Raw genomic sequence first — 24,045 nt, forward strand, 5'->3', positions numbered from 1 at the left:
CTGAACCTGCCTGCCTGACCTTGAGACTGCCTATCGTCTGGTATTGTTTGGAGACTGACCTGGTTTATGAACTCTCGCCTGTTCCTGACCTGCCTTTGCCTACTCCCTTTGTTATAATAAATATCGGAGCTCTACCATCTGCCTCCTGTGTCTGCATTTGGGTCTCGCCTTGTGCCCTTATAGACTGCTAGCGAAGATTTTGAAAGTATGATGTTGACAAGATAAGTCCAATCAAAGCTACTGTACAGATACTGTGATTTTATGTAATTTTATCTGTGGCCAATGACCTTGAGCCTTCTTGAATGTACACTTCTAATGTATCTCTATATCCCCACCCAAAGAGCTAGAATTTGAAGTTCTCCCTTTAGACTTTGCCGTGACGTAGTTTACCCATGAGTGACAGAACACTGAGCCAATCACGGCGAAACGCCCCGTATTTTCTGCTGGCTTGTTCCACCTCCACCAAAAGCACTGGGCTGATACACCTGCATTTTGAAGCTGCCTTACTCAAGAAAACAAAAAAGACCATGTTTGTATGCGGCTTTATTAACTCAATGATAACTCAATGATATACACTACCGTTCAAAAGTTTGGGGTCACTTAGATGTCCTTGTTTTTGAAAGAAAAGCAAAAAATGTTGGTCCATTAAAATAAATCAGAAATACAGTGTAGGCATTGTTAATGTTGTAAATGACTATTGTAGCTGGAAACGGCTGATTAAATATATATATATATATATATATATATACGAGCAAGATGACAAGTACATTAGTGTCTAGTTTGAGAAACAGCCGCCTCACAAGTCCTCAAATGGCAGCTTCATTAAATAGTACCCGCAAAACACCAGTCTCAACGTCAACAGTGAAGAGGTGACTCCGGGATGCTGGCCTTCTAGGCAGAGTTGCAAATAAAAAGCTATATCTCAGACTGGCCAATAAAAAAAAATTAAGATGGGTAAAAGAACACAGACACTGGACAGAGGAACTTGTGAGGCATTTGTTTCTCAAACTAGACACTAATGTACTTGTCCTCTTGCTCAGTTGTGCACCGGGGCCTCCCACTCTTTCTATTCTGGTTAGAGCCAGTTTGTGCTGTTCTCTGAAGGGAGTAGTACACAGCTTTGTACGAGATCTTCAGTTTCTTGGCAATTTCTCGCATGGAATAGCCTTAATTTCTCAGAACAAGAATAGACTGATGAGTTTCGGAAGAAAATGCTTTGTTTCTGGCCATTTTGAGCCTGTAATCAAACCCACAAATGCTGATGCTCCAAATACTCAACTAGTCTAAATAAGGACAGTTTTATTACTGCTTTAATCAGAACAACAGTTTTCAGCTGTGCTAACATAATTGCAAATGGTTTTCTAATGTTCAATTATCCTTTTTAAAATTATAAACTTGGATTAGCTAACACAATGTGCCATTGGAACACAGGAGTGATTGTTGCTGATAATGGGCCTCTGTACGCCTATGTAGATATTCCATTTAAAAATCAGCCGTTTCCAGCTACAATAGTCATTTACAACATTAACAATGTCTATACTGTATTTCTGATCAATTTTATGTTATTTTAATGGACAACAAATGTCCTAAGTGACCCCAAACTTTTGAATGCTAGTGTATTTTTTTAATATATTTTGTTTTACATTGTTTGCAAACTGATATGTGACAAGTATTAATGCCAAAATAGCATGCAAAATAGGCAAGCCTGTTATTTTTCAAAAAATGTCGGGCTCAAAACAGGTCACCTGCCCTGAATGACGGGTTGCCATTGGTCACCAGGAGGGATCAAACACATTGTTATTTATCACATGCGCCGAATGCTTACTTACAAGCCCTTAACCAACAATGCTTTAGGAAGTTAAGAAAAAATAACAAGCGAGGCTAAATGCAGGGGGTACCGGTTAGTTGAGGTAACATGTTCATGTAGGTAGAGTTAAAGTGACTATGCACAGATTACAAACTGAGAGTAGCAGCAGTGTAAAAGAGGGGTCTGGTTAGCCCTTTGATTAGCTGTTCAGGAGTCTTATGGCTTGGAGGCAGAAGCTGTTAAGAAGCCTTTTGGACCTCGACTTGGCGCTCCGGTACTGATTGCCGTGTGGTATTAGAGAGAACGGTCTATAACTAGGGTGTCTGGAGTCTTTGACAATTTGTAGGGCCTTCCTTTGACACCGCCTGATATAGAGGTCCTGGATAGCAGGAAGCTTGGCCCCAGTGATGTACTGGGCCGTACGCACTACCATCTGTAGTGCCATGCGGATTTGAGGCCGAGCAGTTGCCATACCAGGCAGTGATGCAATCAGTGTAGCTCTAGAACCCTTTGAGGATCTGAGGACCCATGCCAAATCTTTTCAGTCTCCTGAGGGGGAATAGGCTTTGTTGTGCCCTCTTCACAACTGTCTTAGTGTGTTTGGACCATGATAGTTTGTTGGTGATGTGGATCAGCTAATGAAGTTGGCCACTAGAGGCCTCTATCATTCTTTATGGTTGATATAGAATTTTTCTGAGAAAATGTGCAAGAATTGAAGGTGCCAACACATTTTACAGTAATCATAAGAATATTTCATTGTCATATAAGAAAACAAATCTGCTCCTCCCTCGACATAGATCGATCAACTTAACTGTTTTCGGCGTAGGCCCACCAGGCCTCCACCTAAATGTATTGATAAAGCTTGCATTACGGATATTTCAACATTCTGATTGACACGACACTGTCAATCATTGTGATTGTCGAATAGAAAGGTGTATGGAAAGGCGTTGCCATATGTTATTGGCTGAATTTCTTTGCTATCTCTACCCTGATAGGTGTGTAAATTATATGGGCATGTGTCACACATTCCGGAAGAAGCCCTTTGCTAGAGCCGGGGTGGTGGTTTCCGCCTTGCCGAAGAAAGTTGTGCAAAGGAGGGCTGCTGGTTTCTGTATTCCGAGAAAATGGACAGCCAGGGAAGAAAAGTGGTGGTTTGCGACAATGGGACCGGGGTAAGTTTACAAACAGACCGTGTTCTATCGTCAAATTATGAGCGTTCCGGCTTTTGTGTTGTGCATTTTGGCAGAGGAGACGAGATGGGGAGGAACAGGAAGTATCTCGTTTCATTGCTAGCTTGTTGTGTAGCCACGGTCTGGGTGAATGTATCTGTCAGCTTGTCAATTAGTTATGCATTCACTGAGGTTGGTGCATCTGTCAATTAGAGGTGGCAAGGTTAACACCGGTCGGTGGAATGTTTAGAGTACCGATTGTTTCCTCGAATTCGTGAATCAGTGAGAGTAGCCTTAAGTATTGTTATCGCAGCTGTCGGCTGACATTGCGAACTCGAATCGTCTCGAGCTAGTTCGGTGGCTGGCCAGCAAGCTCGATAGCGATCATTCAACGTTACAAATCACAGTCTTATTGTTTCATAGCTTGCTCCAGAGAACACTTAAATATCGTGTTCGGCCACATGTAGCTATATCTTGTATTTCTTCGTCAGACATCATTACCCTACATTTCCATCCCTTGTTTCAATTTGATTGTTAGCTCAAACTAACAAGGCTCTCTGTAAGAAGTTGCCAGCGTCATTGTTAATTGCAAGGAAATGACGTGATCTATTGCGTTTTATTCAGTAACTCCAAATTTGTAGATACTATTTGGTGTTGTTCACAAAGAACGATGATCCAGCATCTATCTGTATTCCCGCCCTCACCGAAACTTCTTTGAACTTGTAACAAGTATTTTACACTGCTACATTGTTGCATTGTCTGTTGCGTAAATGGATGAGGATTTGCACATATAGTTTTACTAAACCAGGCAGCAACAAACAAGTATCACAATTAAAGTATTGCTACCAACTGTTGACCAAGGCGAGTTAAGCAACTAAACTTGTCTCGAGCAGTAGATACTGCGCATGCATCATTCTTGTACATTGAGGAAGTCAGAAACCATTCTTCCATGTAAGGAGTTATCAGATCTATTGCCATTCTCTTGTAAAATATGTTTGCAAACATGAGTCTTCCGGTTAAAATTGACAAATAAATTTCGTTTTCACCTCCAACATTTTACCTTGGATGAATGTATTATCTGGCTAAATACTATCTATTTATGCTGTTGATTTGGTTTCTGTTCCATTCAGTGGTGAGCTGACTCAGTCTCTCTCCAGCAAAGAAACTACGCTGCTTACAGCCTTTGTTTTCACACTGTGAATAAAATGGGACATGCTGTACACTGGCCTACCTCCTATTGTCTTTGAGTAACCTCTTCCTCTCTGAGCTGATGATGTGTTGTCTACTTGATGATGCATGTCATACACTTATTTTATTCTTCTTACCGGACGGTTGAGAATGAGATGTGGTCAGTTATGTAACGTAGGTGAAAGAAGGACAATTGTCATTAATCGTTATGTAGGCCCAAAGAAAGCCCAATGGATTTTAAACATGCATGGGAAAAGCGCTCGTATCGATTCAAGCGCTAGGCTATTCCTCGAAGCAAACGCACAGTACAACCGAACAGGTTTGAATGAAATTCTCCGCATAGGTTGTCTACGTAACTTCCTAAGCATGCTGCACGTCAGGTAGTGATTGTGGGATGATAACACTACCAATGCTGTAACTTTCTCTGTAACGCCTCAGAGAGTGTTCACAAACAAAGTAGGGTGGAGTTGCTGGGGCTGGTATTTTGTCAGTTGTGCATTTCCCCCACTAATGGTTAGGATTTGGTCAGGGCAAGCTGATTCTAAATCTGTACCTAGTGGCAACTCAAACGGCACCATGTGACTCAGAGAAAGTAGAGAAGGCTCTAACTTCTGCCTAATAAACAAGTACATTACTGCATTATCGATCAGGTTAGGTTATGTCAGAGTTAATGGACTAAAAGGTTTTCTTTTAAAGGAGTCTGGGCTAAATGCTTTGATCCAATTTCTAGTATTTTGCTATAGGGCTATTATTAATCTCTATTAATTTTGTCATTCTGTGTGCTATGAAAATGTATTTATGTCCTATGTTATTTACCAAAAATAATGTTTGTCACTGACCGTGCCCTTTGTCTCTCCCTTTAATCCTAGTTTGTGAAGTGTGGCTATGCAGGCTCCAACTTCCCAGAGCACATTTTCCCTGCATTGGTTGGCAGGCCAATCATTCGCTCCACAGCTAAAGTGGGAAACATTGAGATCAAGGTAACCTCACTTGTTTACTTCACATGAGTGTTAAATCCCTTTGATATCTAGACAAAAATATGTCTCTTAGTATTTACTCAAGAAAGTGGTAATAACCTGTTTCGAAGGGGGTCATATAAATATTGCATAATACTGGCTTAATCGACGTCATCGAGGGGGTGACCTTGGCCTTGCTCAAGGGCCAAACTGCAGTTTTTTTCTACCTTGCCGGCTCGGATTCAAACCAGCAACCTTTTTGGTTATTTTATTTTAAATTATTTTACCTTTTTATTTAACTAGGCAAGTCAGTTAAGAACATTCTTATTTTCATTGACGGCCTAGGAACAATGGGTTAACTGCCTTGTTCAGGGGCAGAATGACAGATTTTTAACTTGTCAGCTTGGGGGTTCGATCTTGCAACCTTACCTACCGCCCCACTAGTTTTTAAGTTTTTATTTTTCAGAACATGTAGACCTAGCGGGAAAATGGAGCACATTTTTTGATTTACACTACTTTATGTTAGATTACATTTTGCTTAGTCTCTCCACTGTACTTGTTGGAGCAATTTTCCTAACACTTATTCTGGATAAAGAAGCTATTTCAATGGAGATTCTTAGTTGACAGTGCTTTATTCCAGGACTAGCCTTAATCTGTGTTTGGGAAACCGGCCATTTGAGTTGAGTTTTTCACAGTATTGGAGAGTTTAAAAAAAGTATTTCCTCCATTGAGTGTCCTCTGGAAATTCAACAATCCAACACACTGTTCCCTATGGGAAACAATAGGCTAATATTTACCATTGCTGGCTGAGTCCCAAATGGCACCCTATGCCCTACATAGTTACTTTTAACCCTATGGGCCCTGATCAAAAGTAGTGCACTGCATAGGGAATAGGATTCCTTTTGGGACGTTGTTGATTTAACCTAGATGTCGCACCTAGTCTTGCTATCAGGGCGTTACACATTAACAATCACCTTTGATAACATTGCAGCATTATATGAGAGGATGGGTGGTTTTGGTAGGACACACACTGATTCACCTCTGTCCTTGGCTCCTCTGTCCTCCTCTCTCTCTGTTCTATCTTCTGACCCTCTGCTTCATCCCTCTCTTCCTCCCACCTCTCCTCCTTTTTTCCTGTTGAGGTAGAATAACGGAAAGATGGTAAGTGTGTATGTTTGCAGTTTCATGGGCCCCTGCTGTCTGCTCGGACAATGAAATGGCTGCACTCGTCATCTCTCCGACAAGAATGGTCCTTTTATTTTTCTGTCAATTGTTTGGCATTGCTTCCTCATTCCCTCTCTACTACTCTTTCCCTGGTTTTCTGTGATGAAATGGTGTTCTGGCTAACCTTACAAACTGTTTTACTCCTTGTTTTTTTAGTGTTTTTTTTTTACAAATCAACATGTTAAATACAGTGGTCTAAACACTGACAGACATTCATGGTCTTGTGTACATACAAGCAGTTGCAGAAGGAAACAGCAATTTTTTGTTTCACCTTTTATTTAACCAGATAGGCCAGTTGTGAACAAGTTCTAATTTACAACTGCGATCTGGCCAAGATAAAGCAAAGCAGTGAGACAAAAACAAGTTATTTTTTATTTAATTGAACTAAGCAATTCAGTTAAGAACAAATTCTTATTTACAATGACGGCCTAGGAACAGTGGGTTAACTGCCTTGTTCAGGGGCATAACAACACATTTTTTAGCTTGTCAGCTCGGGGATTCAATCTAGCAACCTTCCGGTTACTAGTCCAACGCTCTAACCGCTAGGCTACCTGCTGCTGCTACACATGGGATAAACAAATGTACAGTCATTAACACAATAGAAGATCTGTATACAATGTGTGCGAATGAAGTAAGGAGGTAAGGCAATAAATAGGCCATAGTGGCGAAGTAATTACAATTTAGCAATTAACACTGGAGTGATAGATGTGCAAGTAGAAATACTGGTGTGCAAAAGAGCAGAAAAAAAAACAAATATGGGATGAGGTAGATAGTTGGATGGGCTATTTACAGATGGGCTGTGTATCGCTGCAGCGATCGGTAAGCTGCTCTGACAGCCGACGCTTGAAGTCAGTGAGGGAAATATAAGTCTCCAACTTCAGTGATTTTTGCAATTCGTTCCAGTCATTGGCAGCAGAGTACTGGAAGGAAAGGCGGCAAAAATAAGGTGTTTGCTTTGGGGATGAGCAGTGAAATATACCTGCTGGAGCGGTGCTACGGGTGGGTGTTGCTATGGTGACCAGTGAGCTGAGATAAGGCGGAGCTTTACCTAGCAAAGACTTATAGATGACCTGGAACTAGTGGGTTTGGCGACGAATATGTATCGAGGACCAGCCAACGAGAGCATACAGGTCAAAATGGTGGGTAGTACAGTTTAAGTCGGAAGTTTACATACACTTAGGTTGGAGTCATTGAAACTCGTTTTTCAACCACTCCACAAATTTCTTGTTAACAAACTATAGTTTTGGCAAGTCGGTTAGGACATCTACTTTGTGCATGACACAAGTAATTTTTCCAACAATTGTTTACAGACAGATTATTTCACTGTATCACAATTCCAGTGGGTCCAAAGTGTGCATTTAAACAGCTTGGACAATTCCAGAAAATGATGTAATGGCTTTAGAAGCTTCTGATAGGCTAATTGACATCATTTGAGTCAATTGGAGGTGTACCAGTAGATGTATTTCAAGGCCTACCTTCAAACTCAGTGCCTCTTTGCTTGACATCATGGGAAAATCAAAAGAAATCAGCCAATACCTCAGAAAATGTATTGTTGACCTCCAAGTCTGGTTCATCCTTGGGAGCAATTTCCAAATGCCTGAAGGTACCAAGTTCATCTGTACAAACAATAGTACGCAAGTATAAACACAATGGGACCACACGGCCATCATACCGCTCAGGAAGGAGACGCGTTCTGTCTCCTAGAGATGAACGTACTTTGGTGGGAAAAGTGCAAATCAATCCCAGAACAACAGCAAAGGACCTTGTGAAGATGCTGGAGGAAATGGGTATAAAAGTATCTACCTCCACAGTAAAACGAGTCCTACTTCGACTTAACCTGAAAGGCCACTCAGTAAGGAAGAAGCCACTGCTCCAAAACCGCGATTAAAAAAAGATAGACTACGGTTTGCAACTGCACATGGGGACAAAGATTGTACTTTTTGGAGACATGTCCTCTGGTCTGATTAAATAAAAATAGAACTGTTGGGCCATAATTACCATTGTTATGTTTGGAGGAAAGAGGGGGAGGCTTGCAAGCCGAAGAATACCATCCCAACCATGAAGCGTGGGGGTGGTAGCATGTTTTTGGGGGTGCTTTGCTGCAGGAGGGACTGGTGCACTTCACAAAATATATGGCATCATGAGGCAGGAAAATGATGTGGATATATTGAAACAACATCTCAAGACATCAGTCAGGAAGTTAAAGCTTGGTCGCAAATGGGTCTTCCAAATGGACAAATACCCCAAGCATACTTCCAAAGTTGTGGCAAAATGGCTTAAAGGCAACAAAGTCAAGGTATTGGAGTGGCCATCACAAAGCCCTGACCTCAATCCCATAGAAAATTTGTGAGCAGAACTGAAAAAGCATGTGAATGCGAGGAGGCCTACAAACCTGACTCAATTACACCAGCTCTGTTAGGAGGAATGGGCCAAAATTCACCCTACTTATTGTGGGAAGCTTGTGGAAGGCTACCCGGAACATTTGACCCAAGTTAAACAATTTAAAGGCAATGCTACCAAATACTAATTGAGTGTTTGTAAACTTCTGACCCACTGGGAATGTGATGAAAGAAAAATACATTTCTCTGCTATTATTCTGACATTTCACATTCTTAAAATAAAGTGGTCTCCTAACTGACCTAAGACTGGGGATTTTTACTAGGATTAAATGTCAGGAATTGTGAAACTGAGGTTTTAAATGTATTTGGTTAAGGTGTATGTAAACTTCTGACTTCAACTGTATATGGGGCTTTGGTGACAACAGATGGCACTGTGATAGACTGCATCCAATATGCTGAGTGGTGTTGAAGGCTATTTTGTAAATGACATTGCCGAAGTCAAGCATCGGCAGGATAGTCAGTTTTACGAGGGTATGTTTGGCAGCATGAGTGAAGGAGGCTTTCTTGCGAAATAGGAAGCCGATTCTAGATTTAATTTTGGATTGATATCAATAGTAGAGAGATCATCATGAGAAGGGGAACATGTTGTCTGCTGTAGCTTCTCATGTTAAAAGAAACTTGCAAGCCTCCTCATAACTACCACACTGAGCATGAGTTTACCAATGTAGTTCTCTGCCATTACGAGTGACTTGTTTGTTGGGCGGTAGACAGTCAAGCCTTTTCTGAGTGCCTATACTATAGGTTCTAGACATTTTCAATAGGTTCTGCATCCCAATTAACCAAATGGATTCCGTTCTACTAACAGTGTGCTCTGATTGTATGGCTGGAATCTTTATCTAATGTTGCCTTATCTACCGCCTGTTCTCTGGAGCAGGGCTGAAAGTATCGTCAGATCACTAAAAGCAACATGCCCGCAGAATGACTAGATGTTGACTGCAACTATAATAAGTGAGGTTTTACTTTTTTATTGTGGCATGCAAATGTCCTTTTAGGGAAGTGCTTTAAGTTTGTTCTGTAGAGCATTTTAAGATGGTGGATGTCCTTTTGGGACGTTGTTACCTTCTTACCCAGAGCTTTCCATCCTCTTTTTTTTGTGTTTTTTTTTTTGTATAGCTGTGGTCAGTCGGCATTGACACTGTGACAGTCGGTTTGTTGCTGTGGTACGTCAATGACTTGGGTGGTGGACACTGCAACTTTTCTTTGCAGTAATATTCAGTGGCTACTGCACTATTGGGGTCCCTCCTAAACGGTGGGTGCATTTTAAAAAGTCACATCCTGGTTTTGACCCTAGTCTGAGAAACTCTGATCTTTATCCCCTCCCTCCCCAGGACCTGATGGTAGGGGATGAGGCGAGTGAGCTGCGCTCCATGCTGGAGGTGAACTACCCCATGGAGAACGGCATCGTGAGGAACTGGGATGACATGAAGCACCTGTGGGACTACACCTTTGGTCCCGAGAAGCTCAACATCGACTCGCGCAACTGCAAGATCCTGCTCACCGAGCCGCCTATGAACCCAACCAAGAACCGCGAGAAGATCATTGAGGTGCGTATACATTTTTTTTAAGTGTTTCTTTTTGTTAACCCACAACTACTAAATATGTTGTCAGAGGACAATTTCATTAACATGCTTTAGTTTTGAAAGTGTGTATTCTGGAGTGTACCCGGAACGGCTGGAGGAGATCTCTTGTAAGGCCTTTTATACGGTTCCATTGTGGATCTTAAATGATTCATCAGTCATAACAGTGATGCTCTGTGCCGAGGAGGCAGTAGTGCTCCCAATAAGGAGGTTTATCTTCGAGTTGCAACTTGTCAGTCATTGTGACTAAGGCAGCAACACTGCCTGGCAGACCTGGTTTCAACGAGTATTTGATTGTTTGAGCCTGTCTGGAGTTTCACATGGGTGGACATTGCATTTTTGGGACTACTCCATTGCTTCCATTGTGCAAGGCCAGGTCAATCAACCACAGCTAAAGTATTTGAAAGACTTGAAATGCTATTTGAACCCAGATATGCTGCCTGGCGACAGCTCCTCAGTGGGAGTCAGTCAGAGCCACTGTTATTAATGATTCAGGCTGTCCTCTGTGTGGGGGCCAGCCATGGCTAAGTTCTTTGAGAATAAGTCCTTTTCACCCATTTAAATTTCAGGTTTATGAACATGGTCTATTCCTTTGAGTTGAGGTTAGATTTGTTGCGGTTTTCCTAGCATTGCCAAATGCAAAAGCAAAGCTCATTTGTATTAGCAAGATGCTAAGTTACTGTTTAACTATAAATGCACAGATTTGTTGTTGTTGCAGTAACTATACATTCCAGTGACATACTCTCGCACTCCCCACCTCTTTTCTAGGTGATGTTTGAGACGTACCAGTTCTCTGGGGTTTACATAGCCATCCAAGCTGTGCTCACACTCTATGCTCAAGGTAGGTTCTTTAAAACTAAACAAGGCCACTAGATGGAAGGTAGGACACCCAAAACCAGTGAAGAACACTGGGTACCTGAGATTTCACTCCAACGAATTGCAATTTAAAGTACCTTTCAGAACACATGGAGGAATGTAGGAGATTATACCCGGTAATTTGCTTTGGCTACGTTTCTACCATGGTAGCAACAATTATTTTGGACTTATACTTTATTTTCCGGTACAGAAAGTACCAGATATTTACTTTACATTTTAAAATGGTTATTATTTAATAACCTAATGAGTTTCTTGTTTGTTTCTTTGAGAAACAAATTAAAACAATTGATTTGGTACCAGATAGTTACCAATTATTTGAAGTAAGTACCAGAAAGTACCCATTGATACCACATCCTTTCCTACCGTAGTAAATAGCTAGTATCGTAAAATAAAGTGCTTCCATTTGTACTGTACTGATTGTATTTTTAACATCGGTCTTTCTCTGGTAAAAAAATAAGCACAGCTGTGGAATGAGACAGGCTGTGCTAATGTGTGACCCTTTCAGTGGCAGGAAGAGAGTTGAATATGCAGCAGCACGTAGTTGAATAGGTAGCTGTACACTTCTTGTTGTTCTCTACTGTCATTGGCCTAAGCATTTGTTTGATATTGAACCAATATACAGTATTATGATGGGAAACTCTTGACACCAAGAAATCGGTAATAACAATGAATAAAAAGCTTTCCATTTCAAATGATTAATGACAGAAATGGTCTATAATGTTGATTATGGGCTTTGGAAACGGTGGATGTGTTTTCTCACTGGCCCTATTCTGTTGGCACTGCTGTGTTTTTTGTCTTAAAAAAAAAATGTAGGTCTCCTGACGGGCGTGGTGGTGGACTCTGGTGATGGCGTCACCCACATCTGCCCCGTGTACGAAGGCTTCTCCCTGCCCCACCTGACCAGACGCCTGGACATTGCAGGACGAGACATCACGCGCTACCTCATCAAGGTACACCCTCGTTCCCCACACGTGACTGTCTTAGAATGTCCTGTCCAGAAACCACTCCTAGCCCCGAGGCATGTGTAGATATGGGAAGACTGAATAACGCACCATGATGCATATTGAGCCTTGCCCATTGGAGCTACTACCATATATAATTGTAACTATATAGCCTAATTCTTTCAAATCTACGCAAGAGCCTAGGAGGAACTAACTAGGGGGTGATTCCCTCATGACTATGTCTGATGACTTGCTAGTGGAAAGCAGTCGACTGTAAATCACACCTGTTCATTATTTCATGTTAAGATTTGTGATTTTAAGAAAGGTGACGATTTAAAGAGTATTGGAGTCTTTTTAAATGAGTTTTGCAGTCCTTTACAACTGAGATATCTGCAAACCAACCAAACACATCCCTTACCTCTGACCTTTATCCAGCTGCTGTTGCTGAGGGGCTACGCCTTCAACCACTCGGCGGACTTTGAGACGGTGCGCATGATGAAGGAGAAGCTGTGCTACGTGGGCTACAACATCGAGCAGGAGCAGAAGCTGGCGCTGGAGACCACCGTGCTGGTTGAGTCCTACACGGTCAGTAACGCAGTCCTACACGGTCATTATCCTGGCCGAGTCCTACACTTCCAGTTCTTATTGTACAAGTTTAGGTAGTACAACCTTAAAAATCGAATTGTTTGCTTGAGTGTCGGATTGCGCAAGGTGAGCCTTGTGCGCTCTACCAAAGATGGGCTACTTACTAACTCAGGTTTGATCGCTAGTTACTCCTTTCATCTGTGGCACTGCTTTCCTGTGCTAGTCGACAAGTGCTGAGCTATATATGGGCTGCTTAATTAGCCATATATACTGTAAGCCAAACATCTGTACAGATTTCCTATCTTTTCATTCAAAAATCTTTCTGTCGAGCCGCTAGTACATAGAGATGTATAGAAGGCACGTTTGTCACTAGACAGGAAAACCTCTATAGGCTTTTCTATCACAGAAGTGATCAAAGGCAAATATCAGAGGTGCACCCTCTATATATTTCTATGGACAGCAGCTGCCATGACTTTTCTCCAATTTGAGATCGGATCATGGGAAACACGCGCCCGGTAGAGAGATGATTCTGGAAGTAATGCACACGTTGTTTGACAGTGTAACTGTAATAATATTACCCGATTTTAAAAAGCTACGAGTTACTTACAAAAGTAATCTGATTATGTAATGCATTACTTATATATATATATATAACTCATCACCCCAAACACTGCATCATATTCTCCTTAGTCTTGCCTGGTAAGGGGGACACCATTTTACACTGAGAATAATATAATTTATCTGTATTTGAGGCCTGGCTATATGGTAACACTGCCTCCTTGTGGACATAATGTATCATGGAGATCAGGTTATAATTTTAGAACAGTAGGAGACATATTTAGTGTGGGAGGAGCTCTTGAGCCAAGCTCTGGATGTCCCCAGGTTACTTTGCACAAATCGGGTTTGATGGCCGGTAGGGGTTGGAGGTGAACCACGAAGGAACCGCGAGTCCCTGTGATGTAGAGGGAGTGGACGGAATTTTCCATGTGTGTGGTGGGCTGCGGCGCACCTCCCTGTTTCCTTGCCCAAATCCTGGAGAGAGAGGGAGAGGCGGAGGACATAGAATGGAACAAGGGCACTACTGTAGAGTTGAAGAAACGACTCCCCATCCATGGGCGTGACATAATTTCCTGTACGACCCAGACTCCCACGCCACGTGCTGACCTGGTGTCTGTTTCCTCCTCTGGACTCCAGACTGGAGCCGTCAATGGGCCCTTTATGCTCCCTCCCACATAGTGTTCCGCCACGCTCTGTAAAAGGCCTACTGTCTGTCAGCCGGCTCCATCTGACCAGAGAGAGAAAGACTCTTAATGTTGCCAGTTCCAAACATTGTATATTGTCCATCTCTAGCCAAGCATTGCCTTCATATTTCCCTAGCAGTGTTCTAGCAGAAGAAAGCCATCAGTCCTGTCTTGATGTCAACTAAATGCTTTCCGATGTGTGAATGTTGTTCCCCTTTCTGTGTCCCCAGCTCCCCGACGGCAGGATGATCAAGGTGGGAGGGGAGCGGTTCGAGGCCCCTGAGGCTCTGTTCCAGCCCCACCTCATCAACGTGGAGGGAGTCGGGGTGGCAGAGCTCCTCTTCAACACCATCAATGCAGCAGACATCGACACCAGGTAACTCCATGACAGACTCCCCCTACTTACTAGTGAGAGACCTAGTAATTTCCAAACCTCTATCCTTCCCTTTCACATCTCCTTTTGCCATTTCATTAGTTTACATTCTAGACTTTGAGTGGATGCTCTTGAGTAGAGTGATGATGTTGAACTGCGTAGCCAAAACCCTTCAAAGCTCAGTCACTAGTTGTCACTGCAGTGCTATGATGGAATCTGGGCTGTCCCCGACAAAAAAAAAAAAATCTTGGTCAACCAAGAGTCGTCTGTTCAAGCCACCCTTTGCTTTGATGACAGCTTTGCACACTCTTAGCATTCTCCCAACCAGCTTCATGAGCTAGTCTACTGGAATGCATTTCAATTAACAGGTGTTCCTTGTTAATTCGTGGAATTTCTTTCCTCGTTAAAAACCTTTTAAGGATCGGCCCCTTTTTTAAAAACATTTTCGCCTTTTTATACTGTTCAACATACCTTATGTCAATTGAATCTTATCCTCAATACTGACTAAACTAATGGTGTTTTCTAATGCAATAAATAAATTCACCGATTACTACCTGTCAGGGCAAGGAAATTGAGGTTGTAACCTCATATAAATATCTTGGAATTTTAATTGATGACGGCCTCTTTTAAATTGCATATTCAACAACTTACAAAAAAAATTGAAGCTGAAATTGGGATTTTATTTTAGGAATAAGGCCTGTTTTTATTTTGAAGCCAGAAGGAGGCTAGTATCAGCTACATTTATGCCTTTACTAGACTATGGGGATATTTTATATATGAATGCTTCCGCTCAGTGTTTGAGATCAATTGACACTCTTTACCATGGCACTTTGAGATTTATTTTAAACTGCAAAACCCTTACGCACCACTGCACTTTGTATACCAGGGTTGGCTGGCCTTCTCTTGTCACTCGTAGGCTCAGTCACTGGTATACTTTTATTTACAAAGCCATTTGGGGTTTACTACCTTTTTTTATTTGTGCATTTATATTGTTCAGAAATGTGGTGGGTATTCTCTTCATTCGCTGGACTTTATCCTGCTAACTGTTCCAAATGTCCGAACTGAATTTGGTAAAAGGGCTTTTATGTACTCTGCGCCATCGTCTTGGAACACCTTACAAAATACTTCTAAACTGGAAGAACATGTCCTGATTTGTGTTTTTAAATCTCTGATGAAGGATTTTTCAGGCTGATTCCCTGACCTGTCAATGTTTTTAATTTGCTGTTTTATACTCTTGTGAATTCAATAGGTTTTACTAGATTACTTGTAGTTTTTCAAGTCTGTCTGTACATTTTTTGTAATGACTTGGTGCTGCCTATCTTGGCTAGGGCGCTCTTGAAAAAGAGATTTTAATCTCAATGAGCCCTTCCTGGTTAAATAAAGTAATAAATAAAATGACATACCCAAATCTAACTGCTGGAAGCAAGGATATGAATATTCTTGGTACCATTTGAAAGGAAACACTTTGAAGTTTGTGGAAATGTGAAAGGAATCTAGGAGAATAACACACTAGATCTGGTAAAAGGGTACAAAAACATTGATTTTTTTCATCTTTGAAATGCAAGCGAAAGGTCATGATGTATTATTCTAGCCAAGGCACAATTTAGATTTTGTCCACTAGGTGGCAGCAATGTGTGTGCAGAGTTTCAGACTGATCCAATGACCCATTGCATTTCTGTTCAAAATTGTGTCACAGCTGCCCAAATGTGCCTAATTTATTTATGAATGCATTTGAGCCAATCAGTTGTGTTGTGACAAGGTAGGGGTGGTATACAGAATTTAGCCCTATTTGGTAAAAGACCAAGTCCAGATTGTGGCAAGAACAGCTCAAATAAGCAAAGAGAAACAACAGTCCATTACTTTAAGACATGACGCTCAGTCAATCTGTAACATTTAAAGAACTTTGAATGTTTCTTCAAGTGCAGTTGCAAAAACCATCAAGTGCAATGATGAAACTGGCTGTCATGAGGACCGCCACTGGAAAGGAAGACCCAGAGTTACCTCTGCTGCAGAGGGTGAGTTCATTAGTTACCAGCCTCAGAAATGAGCAATTAACTGCACCTCAGATTGCAGCCCAAATAAATTATTCACAGAGTTCAAGTAACAGACACATCTCAATATCAACTGTTCAGAGGAGACTGCGTGAATCAGGCCTTCATCGTCGGATTGTTCCAAAGAAACAACTGAAGGACACCAACAATAAGAAGAGACTTGCTTGGGCCAAGAAACATGAGCAATGGACATTAGACCTGTGGAAATTTGAGATTTTTGGTTCCAACCGCCATGTCTTTGTGAGATGCAGAGTAGAGGAACAAATGATCTCCGCATGTGTGGTTCCCACCGTGAAGCATGGAGGAGAATGTGTGGGGGTGCTTTGCTGGTGACACTGTCTGATTTCTATTTAGAATTCAAGGCACACTTAACCAGCATGGCTACCACAGCTTTCTGCAACAGGTAAATGACTCAAAACACACCTCCAGGCTGTGTAAGGGCTAATCGACTAAGGAGTGATGGAGTGCGGCATCAGATGACCTGGCCTCCACAATCACCGGACCTCAACCCCATTGAGATGGTTGGGATAAGTTGGACCGCAGAGTGAAGGAAAAGCAGCCAACCAGTGCTCAGCATATGTGGGAACTGTTGGAAAAGCATTCCAGGTGACTACCTCATGAAGCTGGTTGAGATAATACCAAGAGTGTGCAAAGCTGTCATCAGGGCAAAGGGTGGCTATTTGAAGAATCTCAACTATAAAATAGATTTTGATTTGTTTAGCACCTTTTTTGGTTACTACATGATTCCATATGTTATTTCATAGTTTTGATGTCTTCACAATTATTCTACAATGTAGAAAATAGTAAAAAATAAAGATTTTATTTTCACCTTTATTTAACCAGGTAGTCTAGTTGAGAACAAGTTCTCATTTGCAACTGCGACCTGGCCAAGATGAAGCAAAGCAGTTTGACACATACAACAACACAGTTACACATGGAATTAACAAGCATACAATCAATAATACAGTAGAAAAGTCTATATACAGCATGTGCAAATGAGGTAGGATAAGGGAGGTAAGGCAATAAATAGGCCATGGTGGCGAAGTAATTACAATATAGCAATTTAACACTAGAATGGTAGAATGTACAGAAGATGAATGTGCAAGTAGAGATACTGGGGTGCAAAGGAGTAAAATAAATAAATACAGTATGGGGATGAGGTAGATTGGATGGGCTATTTACAGATGGGCAATGTGCAGTGATCTGTGAGCTGCTCTGACAGCTGGTGATTAAAGCTAGTGAGGAAGTAAGTGTCTCCAGCTTTAGAAATTGTTGCAGTTTGTTCCAGTCATTGGCAGCAGAGAACTGGAAGGAGAGGTGGCCAAAGGAAGAATTTGCTTTGGGGGTGACCAGTGAGATATACCTGCTGGAGTGGGTGCTATGGGTGGGTGCTGCTATGGTGACCAGTGAGCTGAGATAAGGCGGGGCTTTACCTAGCAGAGACTTGTAGATGACCTGGAGCCAGTGGGTTTGGCGACGAGTATGAAGCGAGGGCCAGCCAACGAGGGTGTACAGGTCGCAGTGGTGGGTAGTATATGGGCTTTGGTGACAAAACGGATGGCACTGTGAGAGACTGCATCCAATTTGTTGAGTAGAGTGTTGGAGGCTATTTTGTAAATGACATTGCCGAAGTCGGATCGGTAGGGTGGTCAGTTTTACGAGCGTATGTTTGGCAGCATGAGTGAAGGATGCTGTGTTGCGAAATAGAAAGCAGATTCTAGATTACATTTTTGATTGGAGATGTTTAATGTCAGTCTGGAAGGAGCGTTTAAAGTCTAACCAGACACCTAGGTATTTGTAGTTGTCCACATATTCTAAGTCAGAACCGTCCAGAGTAGTGATGCTGGACGGGCGGGCAGGTGAGGGCAGCAATCGGTTGAAGAGCATGCATTTAGTTTTACTTGCATTTAAGAGCAGTTGGAGGCCATGGAAGGAGAGTTGTACGGCATTGAAGCTCGTCTGGAGGTTAGTTAACACAGTGCCCAAAGAACGGCCAGAGGTATACAGAATGGTGTCGTCTGCGTAGAGATGGATCAAAGAATCACCAGCAGCAAGAGCGGCGACATTGATGTATACAGAGAAAAGAGTCGTCCCGAGAATTGAATCCTGTGGCACCCCCATAGACTGCCAGAGGTCCAAACAACAGGCCCTCCAATTTGACACACTGAACTCTATCTGAGAAGTAGTTGGTGAAGCAGGCGAGGCAGTCATTTGAGAAACCAAAGGCTGTTGAGTCTGCCGATAAGAATGTTGTGATTGACAGAGTTGAAAGCCTTAGCCAGGTCGACGAATACGGCTGCACAGGAATGTCTCTTATCGATGGCGGTTATGATATTGTTTAGGACCTTGACCGTGGCTGAGGTGCACCCATGAAACCAGCTATGAAAGCAGAATGCATAGCAGAGAAGGTACGGTGGGATTTGAAATGGTTGGTAATATGTTTGTTAACTTGCCTTTGAAGACCTTAGAAAGGCAGGGTAGAATAGATATCGGTCTGTAGCAGTTTGGGTCTAGAGTGTCTCCCCCTTTTTGAAGAGGGGAATGACTGCGGCAGCCTTCCAATCTATGGGAGTCTCAGAAAATATGAGAGGTTGAACAGGTTAGTAATAGGGGTTACAACAAAATTTTTAGAGAGGGTCCAGATTGTCTAGCCCGGCTGATTTGTAGGGGTCCAGATTTTGCAGCTCTTTCAGAACATCAGCTATCTGGATTTGGGTGAAGGAGAAGTGGGGGAGGCTTGGGCAAGTTGCTGTGGGGGGTGGAGGGCTGTGGATCGGGGCAGGGGTAGCCAGGTGGAAAGCATGGCCAGCCGTAGAAAAATGCTTATTGAAATTCTTAATTATAGTGGATTTATCAGTGGTGACAGTATTTCCTAGCCTCAGTGCAGTGGGCAGCTGGGAGGAGGTGTTCTTATTCTCCATGGACTTTACAGTGCCCCAGAACTTTTTTGAGTTTGTGCTACAGGATGCAAATGTCTGCTTGAAAAAGCTAGCCTTAGCTTTCCTAACTGCCTGTAAATATTTGTTCTTAACTTCCCTGAAAAGTTGCATATTGCGGGGGCTGTTTGATGCTAATGCAGAATGCAACAGGATGTTTTTGTGCTGGTCAAGGGCAGTCAGGTTTGGAGAGAACCAAGGGCTATATCTGGTTCCTGGTTCTACATTTTTTTGAATGGGGCATGTTTATTTAAGATGGTGAGGAAGGCACTTTTAAAGAATAACCAGGCATCCTCTAATGATGGGATGAGGTCAATATCCTTCCAGGATACCCGGGCCAGGTCGATTAGAAAGGCCTGCTCGCTGAAGTGTTTTAGCGTTTGACAGTGATGAGGGGTGGTCGTTTGACCGCAGACCCATTACGAATGCAGGCAATGAGTGCAGGCAACTGTTCTACAATGTAGAAATAATGAAAAACCCTTGGAGTAGGTGTGTCCAAACTTTTTACTGTATGGATGATTTCTAAAACCAGGCACATTTTTTTATTTTTTCATTTTACCCCCTTTTTCTCCCCAATTTCGTGGTATCCAATTGTTAGTAAATACTATCTTGTCTCATCGCTACAACTCCCGTACGGCCTCGAGAGAGCCCGAAAGCCATGTGTCCTCGAAACACAACCTTAACCAAGCCACACTGCTTCTTAACACCGCGTGCATCCAACCCCGAAGCCAGCCACACCAATGTGTCGGAGGAAACACCGTGCACCTGGCGACCTTGGTTAGCGTGCAAGGATATCCCTACCGGCCAAACCCTCCCTAACCCGGTTGCGGCTGGCTGGGACAGAGCCTGGGCGCGAACCCAGAGTCTCTGTTGGCACAGCTAGCGCTGCGATTCAGTGCCCTAGACCACTGCGCCACCTGGGAGGCCCTAAGCCAGGCACATTTTAAGTTAGGCGATTGATTATAGACCTAATTAAGTTTTTACCTCTCTCCTCACTTTTTTTTAGACAATTAAGGTAAGGGCTGTTTTCTCGTCTCTTAACTCCGCTGCTGCCTCCACCCCATTGTTCTCAACATCAATATGCTGGTTAACTTTGCAAATGTTTTTATTTATTTATTTAACCTTTATTTAACTAGGCAAGTCAGTTAAGAACAAATTCTTATTTACAATGACGGCCTACCACGGCCAAACCCTAACCCGAACGACGCTGGGCCAATTGTGCGCTGCCCTATGGGACTCCCAATCACAGCCGGTTGGGATACAGCCTGGAATCGAACCAGGGTCTGTAGTGATGCCTCTAGCACTGAGATGTAGTGCCTTAGACCGCTGCGCCATAGAAACAGGTCTAGGAAAGGGCGCCAGTTCAGCAGCGCACTAATGTATACAATTTCAGCCTCCACAATGGATCATTCCACTCAGACAGGCACGAATCAGACGGGTGTCTTATACACCATGATTTTTATTTCTATACACTTTTTTTTCCTACTCTGCTCGACTAAAGAAGTCTTGCTTGACCAGCAGCCTATCTACCGACCAGTCGACCAAATGGGGTCAGTCCTAGATGAATTATGACGACAACAAAAAATTCTCCATATTGTATTTTTTCTTCTATTCTCTACATCCCTTTTTCTCTCCCCTAAACATCCTCACCTTCTCTCCTCAGGGCTGAATTCTACAAACACATTGTGGCAGAATGTTCGCTTTTCCTCGCTCCATGTCACCATTCTTATTCACCTTTGTTATTTCTCTCCATTTCTTCTCCTTTCTCCAGGTCTTCTCCCTAAACGTTTTTTCCTTCTCTCCACAGGTCTGAGTTCTACAAACACATAGTGCTGTCGGGGGGCTCCACCATGTACCCTGGCCTTCCCTCTCGACTGGAGCGTGAGCTCAAGCAGCTCTACCTGGAGCGCGTGCTGAAGGGAGACGTGGATAAGCTCTCGGTGAGGACAGACACCGAACGCTATTTGTCTTTACTTTGAAGTAGCTTGCTTCAAGTACATGTCATATTTTATTGTTGATGTTTTTAGTGCAGGTTTTACTGTCCAATATTTGGCATTTAACAGATGGATCAACTACTTACAGACATTTAATAATCCATTTTCAATTTTTTGCATTACTTTCATTGGCCACCAGGTGGCGGTGTTGTCCTAAATTGAAATAGTGTACACTACACAAGCAATGTGCTTCTTCAAACACAGAGTGAACTATTTTCGTCATGGGACCATGTTTAAATCATGCGCTCGACAACAAAATTAAAATATAATGTCTCATTGTTCCTCATTCATTCCGTTACACACTGATTGCTCAATTTGGCAACAATATCCATTTCAGCATTTTCAATGACAGGCCTGCTGGTTCAGTTCATGTAATTATTAGACGATTTTACACCTATTTTTAGTTTAGGTTAACAGACACCAACATACATTTTTCCTTCTCCTCTTTTGCCCATTTCCTTATTTCTCCTTTCCCCCCTTATGCTCTTGTTTTCCCTTCTCACACTCTTCCCTTCTCCTTATCTTCTATTCTGTCTCTCCTTTCCTGCTCGTGTGCAGAAATTCAAGATCCGCATCGAAGACCCCCCTCGGCGCAAGCACATGGTGTTCCTGGGCGGGGCCGTGCTGGCCGACATCATGAAGGACAAGGACAACTTCTGGCTGACGAGGGAGGAGTACCAGGAGAAGGGGATACGTGTCCTGGAGAAGCTAGGGGTCACCGTCAGATAAACATGTCTGGGCTAAGTCTGAAATGGCACCCTATTCCCTTAGTGCACTACCCTATGGGGTCTGGTTAAAAGTAGTGCACTATCTAGGGAATAGGGTGCGATTTGGGATGCGACCCTGGTCTTCTCTCCCGCCCTCTCCTCCACCACGTCCTCCACTTGATATCCATCTTTCGCTCACCTCATCTTCTCGACGCGGTCATCTTTTTTTACCACCTGTCCCAGATTCGCTCACTCTCACTCTCTCCAAGGGCATGCTGGGACAGACTGATGGGGTTAGGTGGGGTTGGGGAGGTGGGAGGAGATAGATGAGGTGCTAACAACGCGTCTCCTGGGAATAGTTTAAATCATGTTGCCCAACTTATTTTGTCAAAACACGATCCCAATAGTAAAGTCAATTATTATTAGGGATTCATTTATAGAGGGGGTGTTGGATTCCCCTGTGTTGTGGGCACGGGGTACACAAGGGGCCCCCATCAAAGGCAAGCTGCCCTTCTTAAATCCACCCTTCTGCTTATTTTCGTCTTTTGTCTTAATCAGCAGGGGGATTGCTTGCTCCTCTTGAGTCCCTCGTAACGAATGGGTACACACACTGTTTATCCCCGAGGTTAATTTAAGGTTGTTGTAATGTTGAGAGGTCAGGGGATGATGGTGGGTTAGAGGGCAGGTGGTTTATGGGGCATGTTTCTCCTTCTCACAGGGTCCACCTGCCCACTTGTCCGACTCCCATATCCAAACAGTGTGTCGTAAGGGGGATGTGGTGATTACAAAAAGAAACGGTTGACCTTCCCTCACGATAAAAAATGTTTTTTTTAAAAGGCATTTCATTCCACTGATGGCAAAATATTTGCCATGCATTCAATTCCAATGAGGACTGCTCAGCCTTGTAATTGGAGTCAAGTTTTGTGTTCACATTCATTTTGCTGATGCGCTTTCCTTTTGGAGAAGAGGTTTTGCCTTTTTGTTTTGTCAGACATGTTATTTGTACGGATTTGTGTATTTCTTTTGCAGTGCATTACTCAAAATAAAGAGTGAGGACGTGTTATCCTCATCATGGCTGTTGGACACACGAGTCCATAGTTTTTTTAAGGTCTGGGTTAGTTTGCCCTCCAACAACCGGTCTAGGATCTCTATCCCAGGGCCTATCCTTAACCATTGTGAGCTCAACAATCCATCAGACCTAGGGCTTGTTAAGGGCGTACTGAACCGTACGTAACCTGTTTAGAGAGGAAGTCATTCTGAGACCAGTAGGAACTCTCCATAGTCTCAGCTCCAGTGAAGATACATTTTTTGAGATCTGGTGTCATTAGGGGTGGGGATTTGTTGGGAGAGTTGAACATTTGTAATATTAATAACAATTTGGGTGTCATGGAGACCACATAAAAGCTGGTATTTAAGGTTTTCCTTTTTTGGTTTTCATATGTATATTGGAGGCACTTACACAATGGTGTATGTATGATTTTCTTTTTTGACAAAACGGTCATCCAGTGCCAAGTGCAGTTATTGTAGCTGGATCTTATTTTTGGTTGCTTTTTTTTCCTCTTTTCTTTGTTTTTGTTCATAACTGCCTACCGCTGATTTTAAATAAAGCAACGTGATTTATTAATACCTGGTGGTGCTCTGTCTTTGAGATGTACCATGTGGTCGCCATAAATACTTGTGACATTATCGTTGTTGTCGGCAGTGATCCTAAATAAGACCGAATTAGAAGGCAGATGAATTGCCTCAAAAGAATGAAGTTGGTACATTCACGTGTATGGATGCATGGGTATGCTGTGTAACTGTGGTCACATTTAGAATGAAGGCTGCAGAGAACAAGAATGTTGAGTGGCTTCTTCTTGAGTGCATGTCAAATAATTGTAATCGTCACATGTTCGTGAACAACCGTTGTAGACTAACAGTGAAATAATAATAAATATATACACAGGGTACCAGTACTGGGTCCATGTGCAGGGGCACAAGGTAATGCAGGTAGATTTGTACATATAACTAGGAACAAAGTG

At 42.6% G+C, this 24,045-nt stretch overlaps 1 protein-coding gene across 1 annotated transcript; it reads left to right on the forward strand.

The window, feature by feature from the left end:
- The first annotated feature begins 2,837 nt into the window (after positions 1 to 2,837).
- On the forward strand, positions 2,838 to 23,648 carry LOC115103860 (actin-related protein 2-A). The gene is made up of 9 exons (XM_029624862.2): positions 2,838 to 2,979; positions 5,034 to 5,144; positions 10,072 to 10,287; positions 11,089 to 11,161; positions 12,010 to 12,146; positions 12,573 to 12,722; positions 14,194 to 14,339; positions 21,131 to 21,263; positions 21,876 to 23,648. Exons 1-9 carry the CDS (start codon positions 2,932 to 2,934, stop codon positions 22,044 to 22,046), a joined length of 1,185 nt encoding a protein of 394 aa, XP_029480722.1. The 5' UTR covers positions 2,838 to 2,931; the 3' UTR covers positions 22,047 to 23,648.
- Positions 23,649 to 24,045: the final 397 nt, after the last annotated feature.

The sequence above is a fragment of the Oncorhynchus nerka genome, linkage group LG15 (assembly GCF_034236695.1).
Source record: "Oncorhynchus nerka isolate Pitt River linkage group LG15, Oner_Uvic_2.0, whole genome shotgun sequence".
In the NCBI taxonomy this organism is placed as follows: domain Eukaryota; kingdom Metazoa; phylum Chordata; class Actinopteri; order Salmoniformes; family Salmonidae; genus Oncorhynchus; species Oncorhynchus nerka.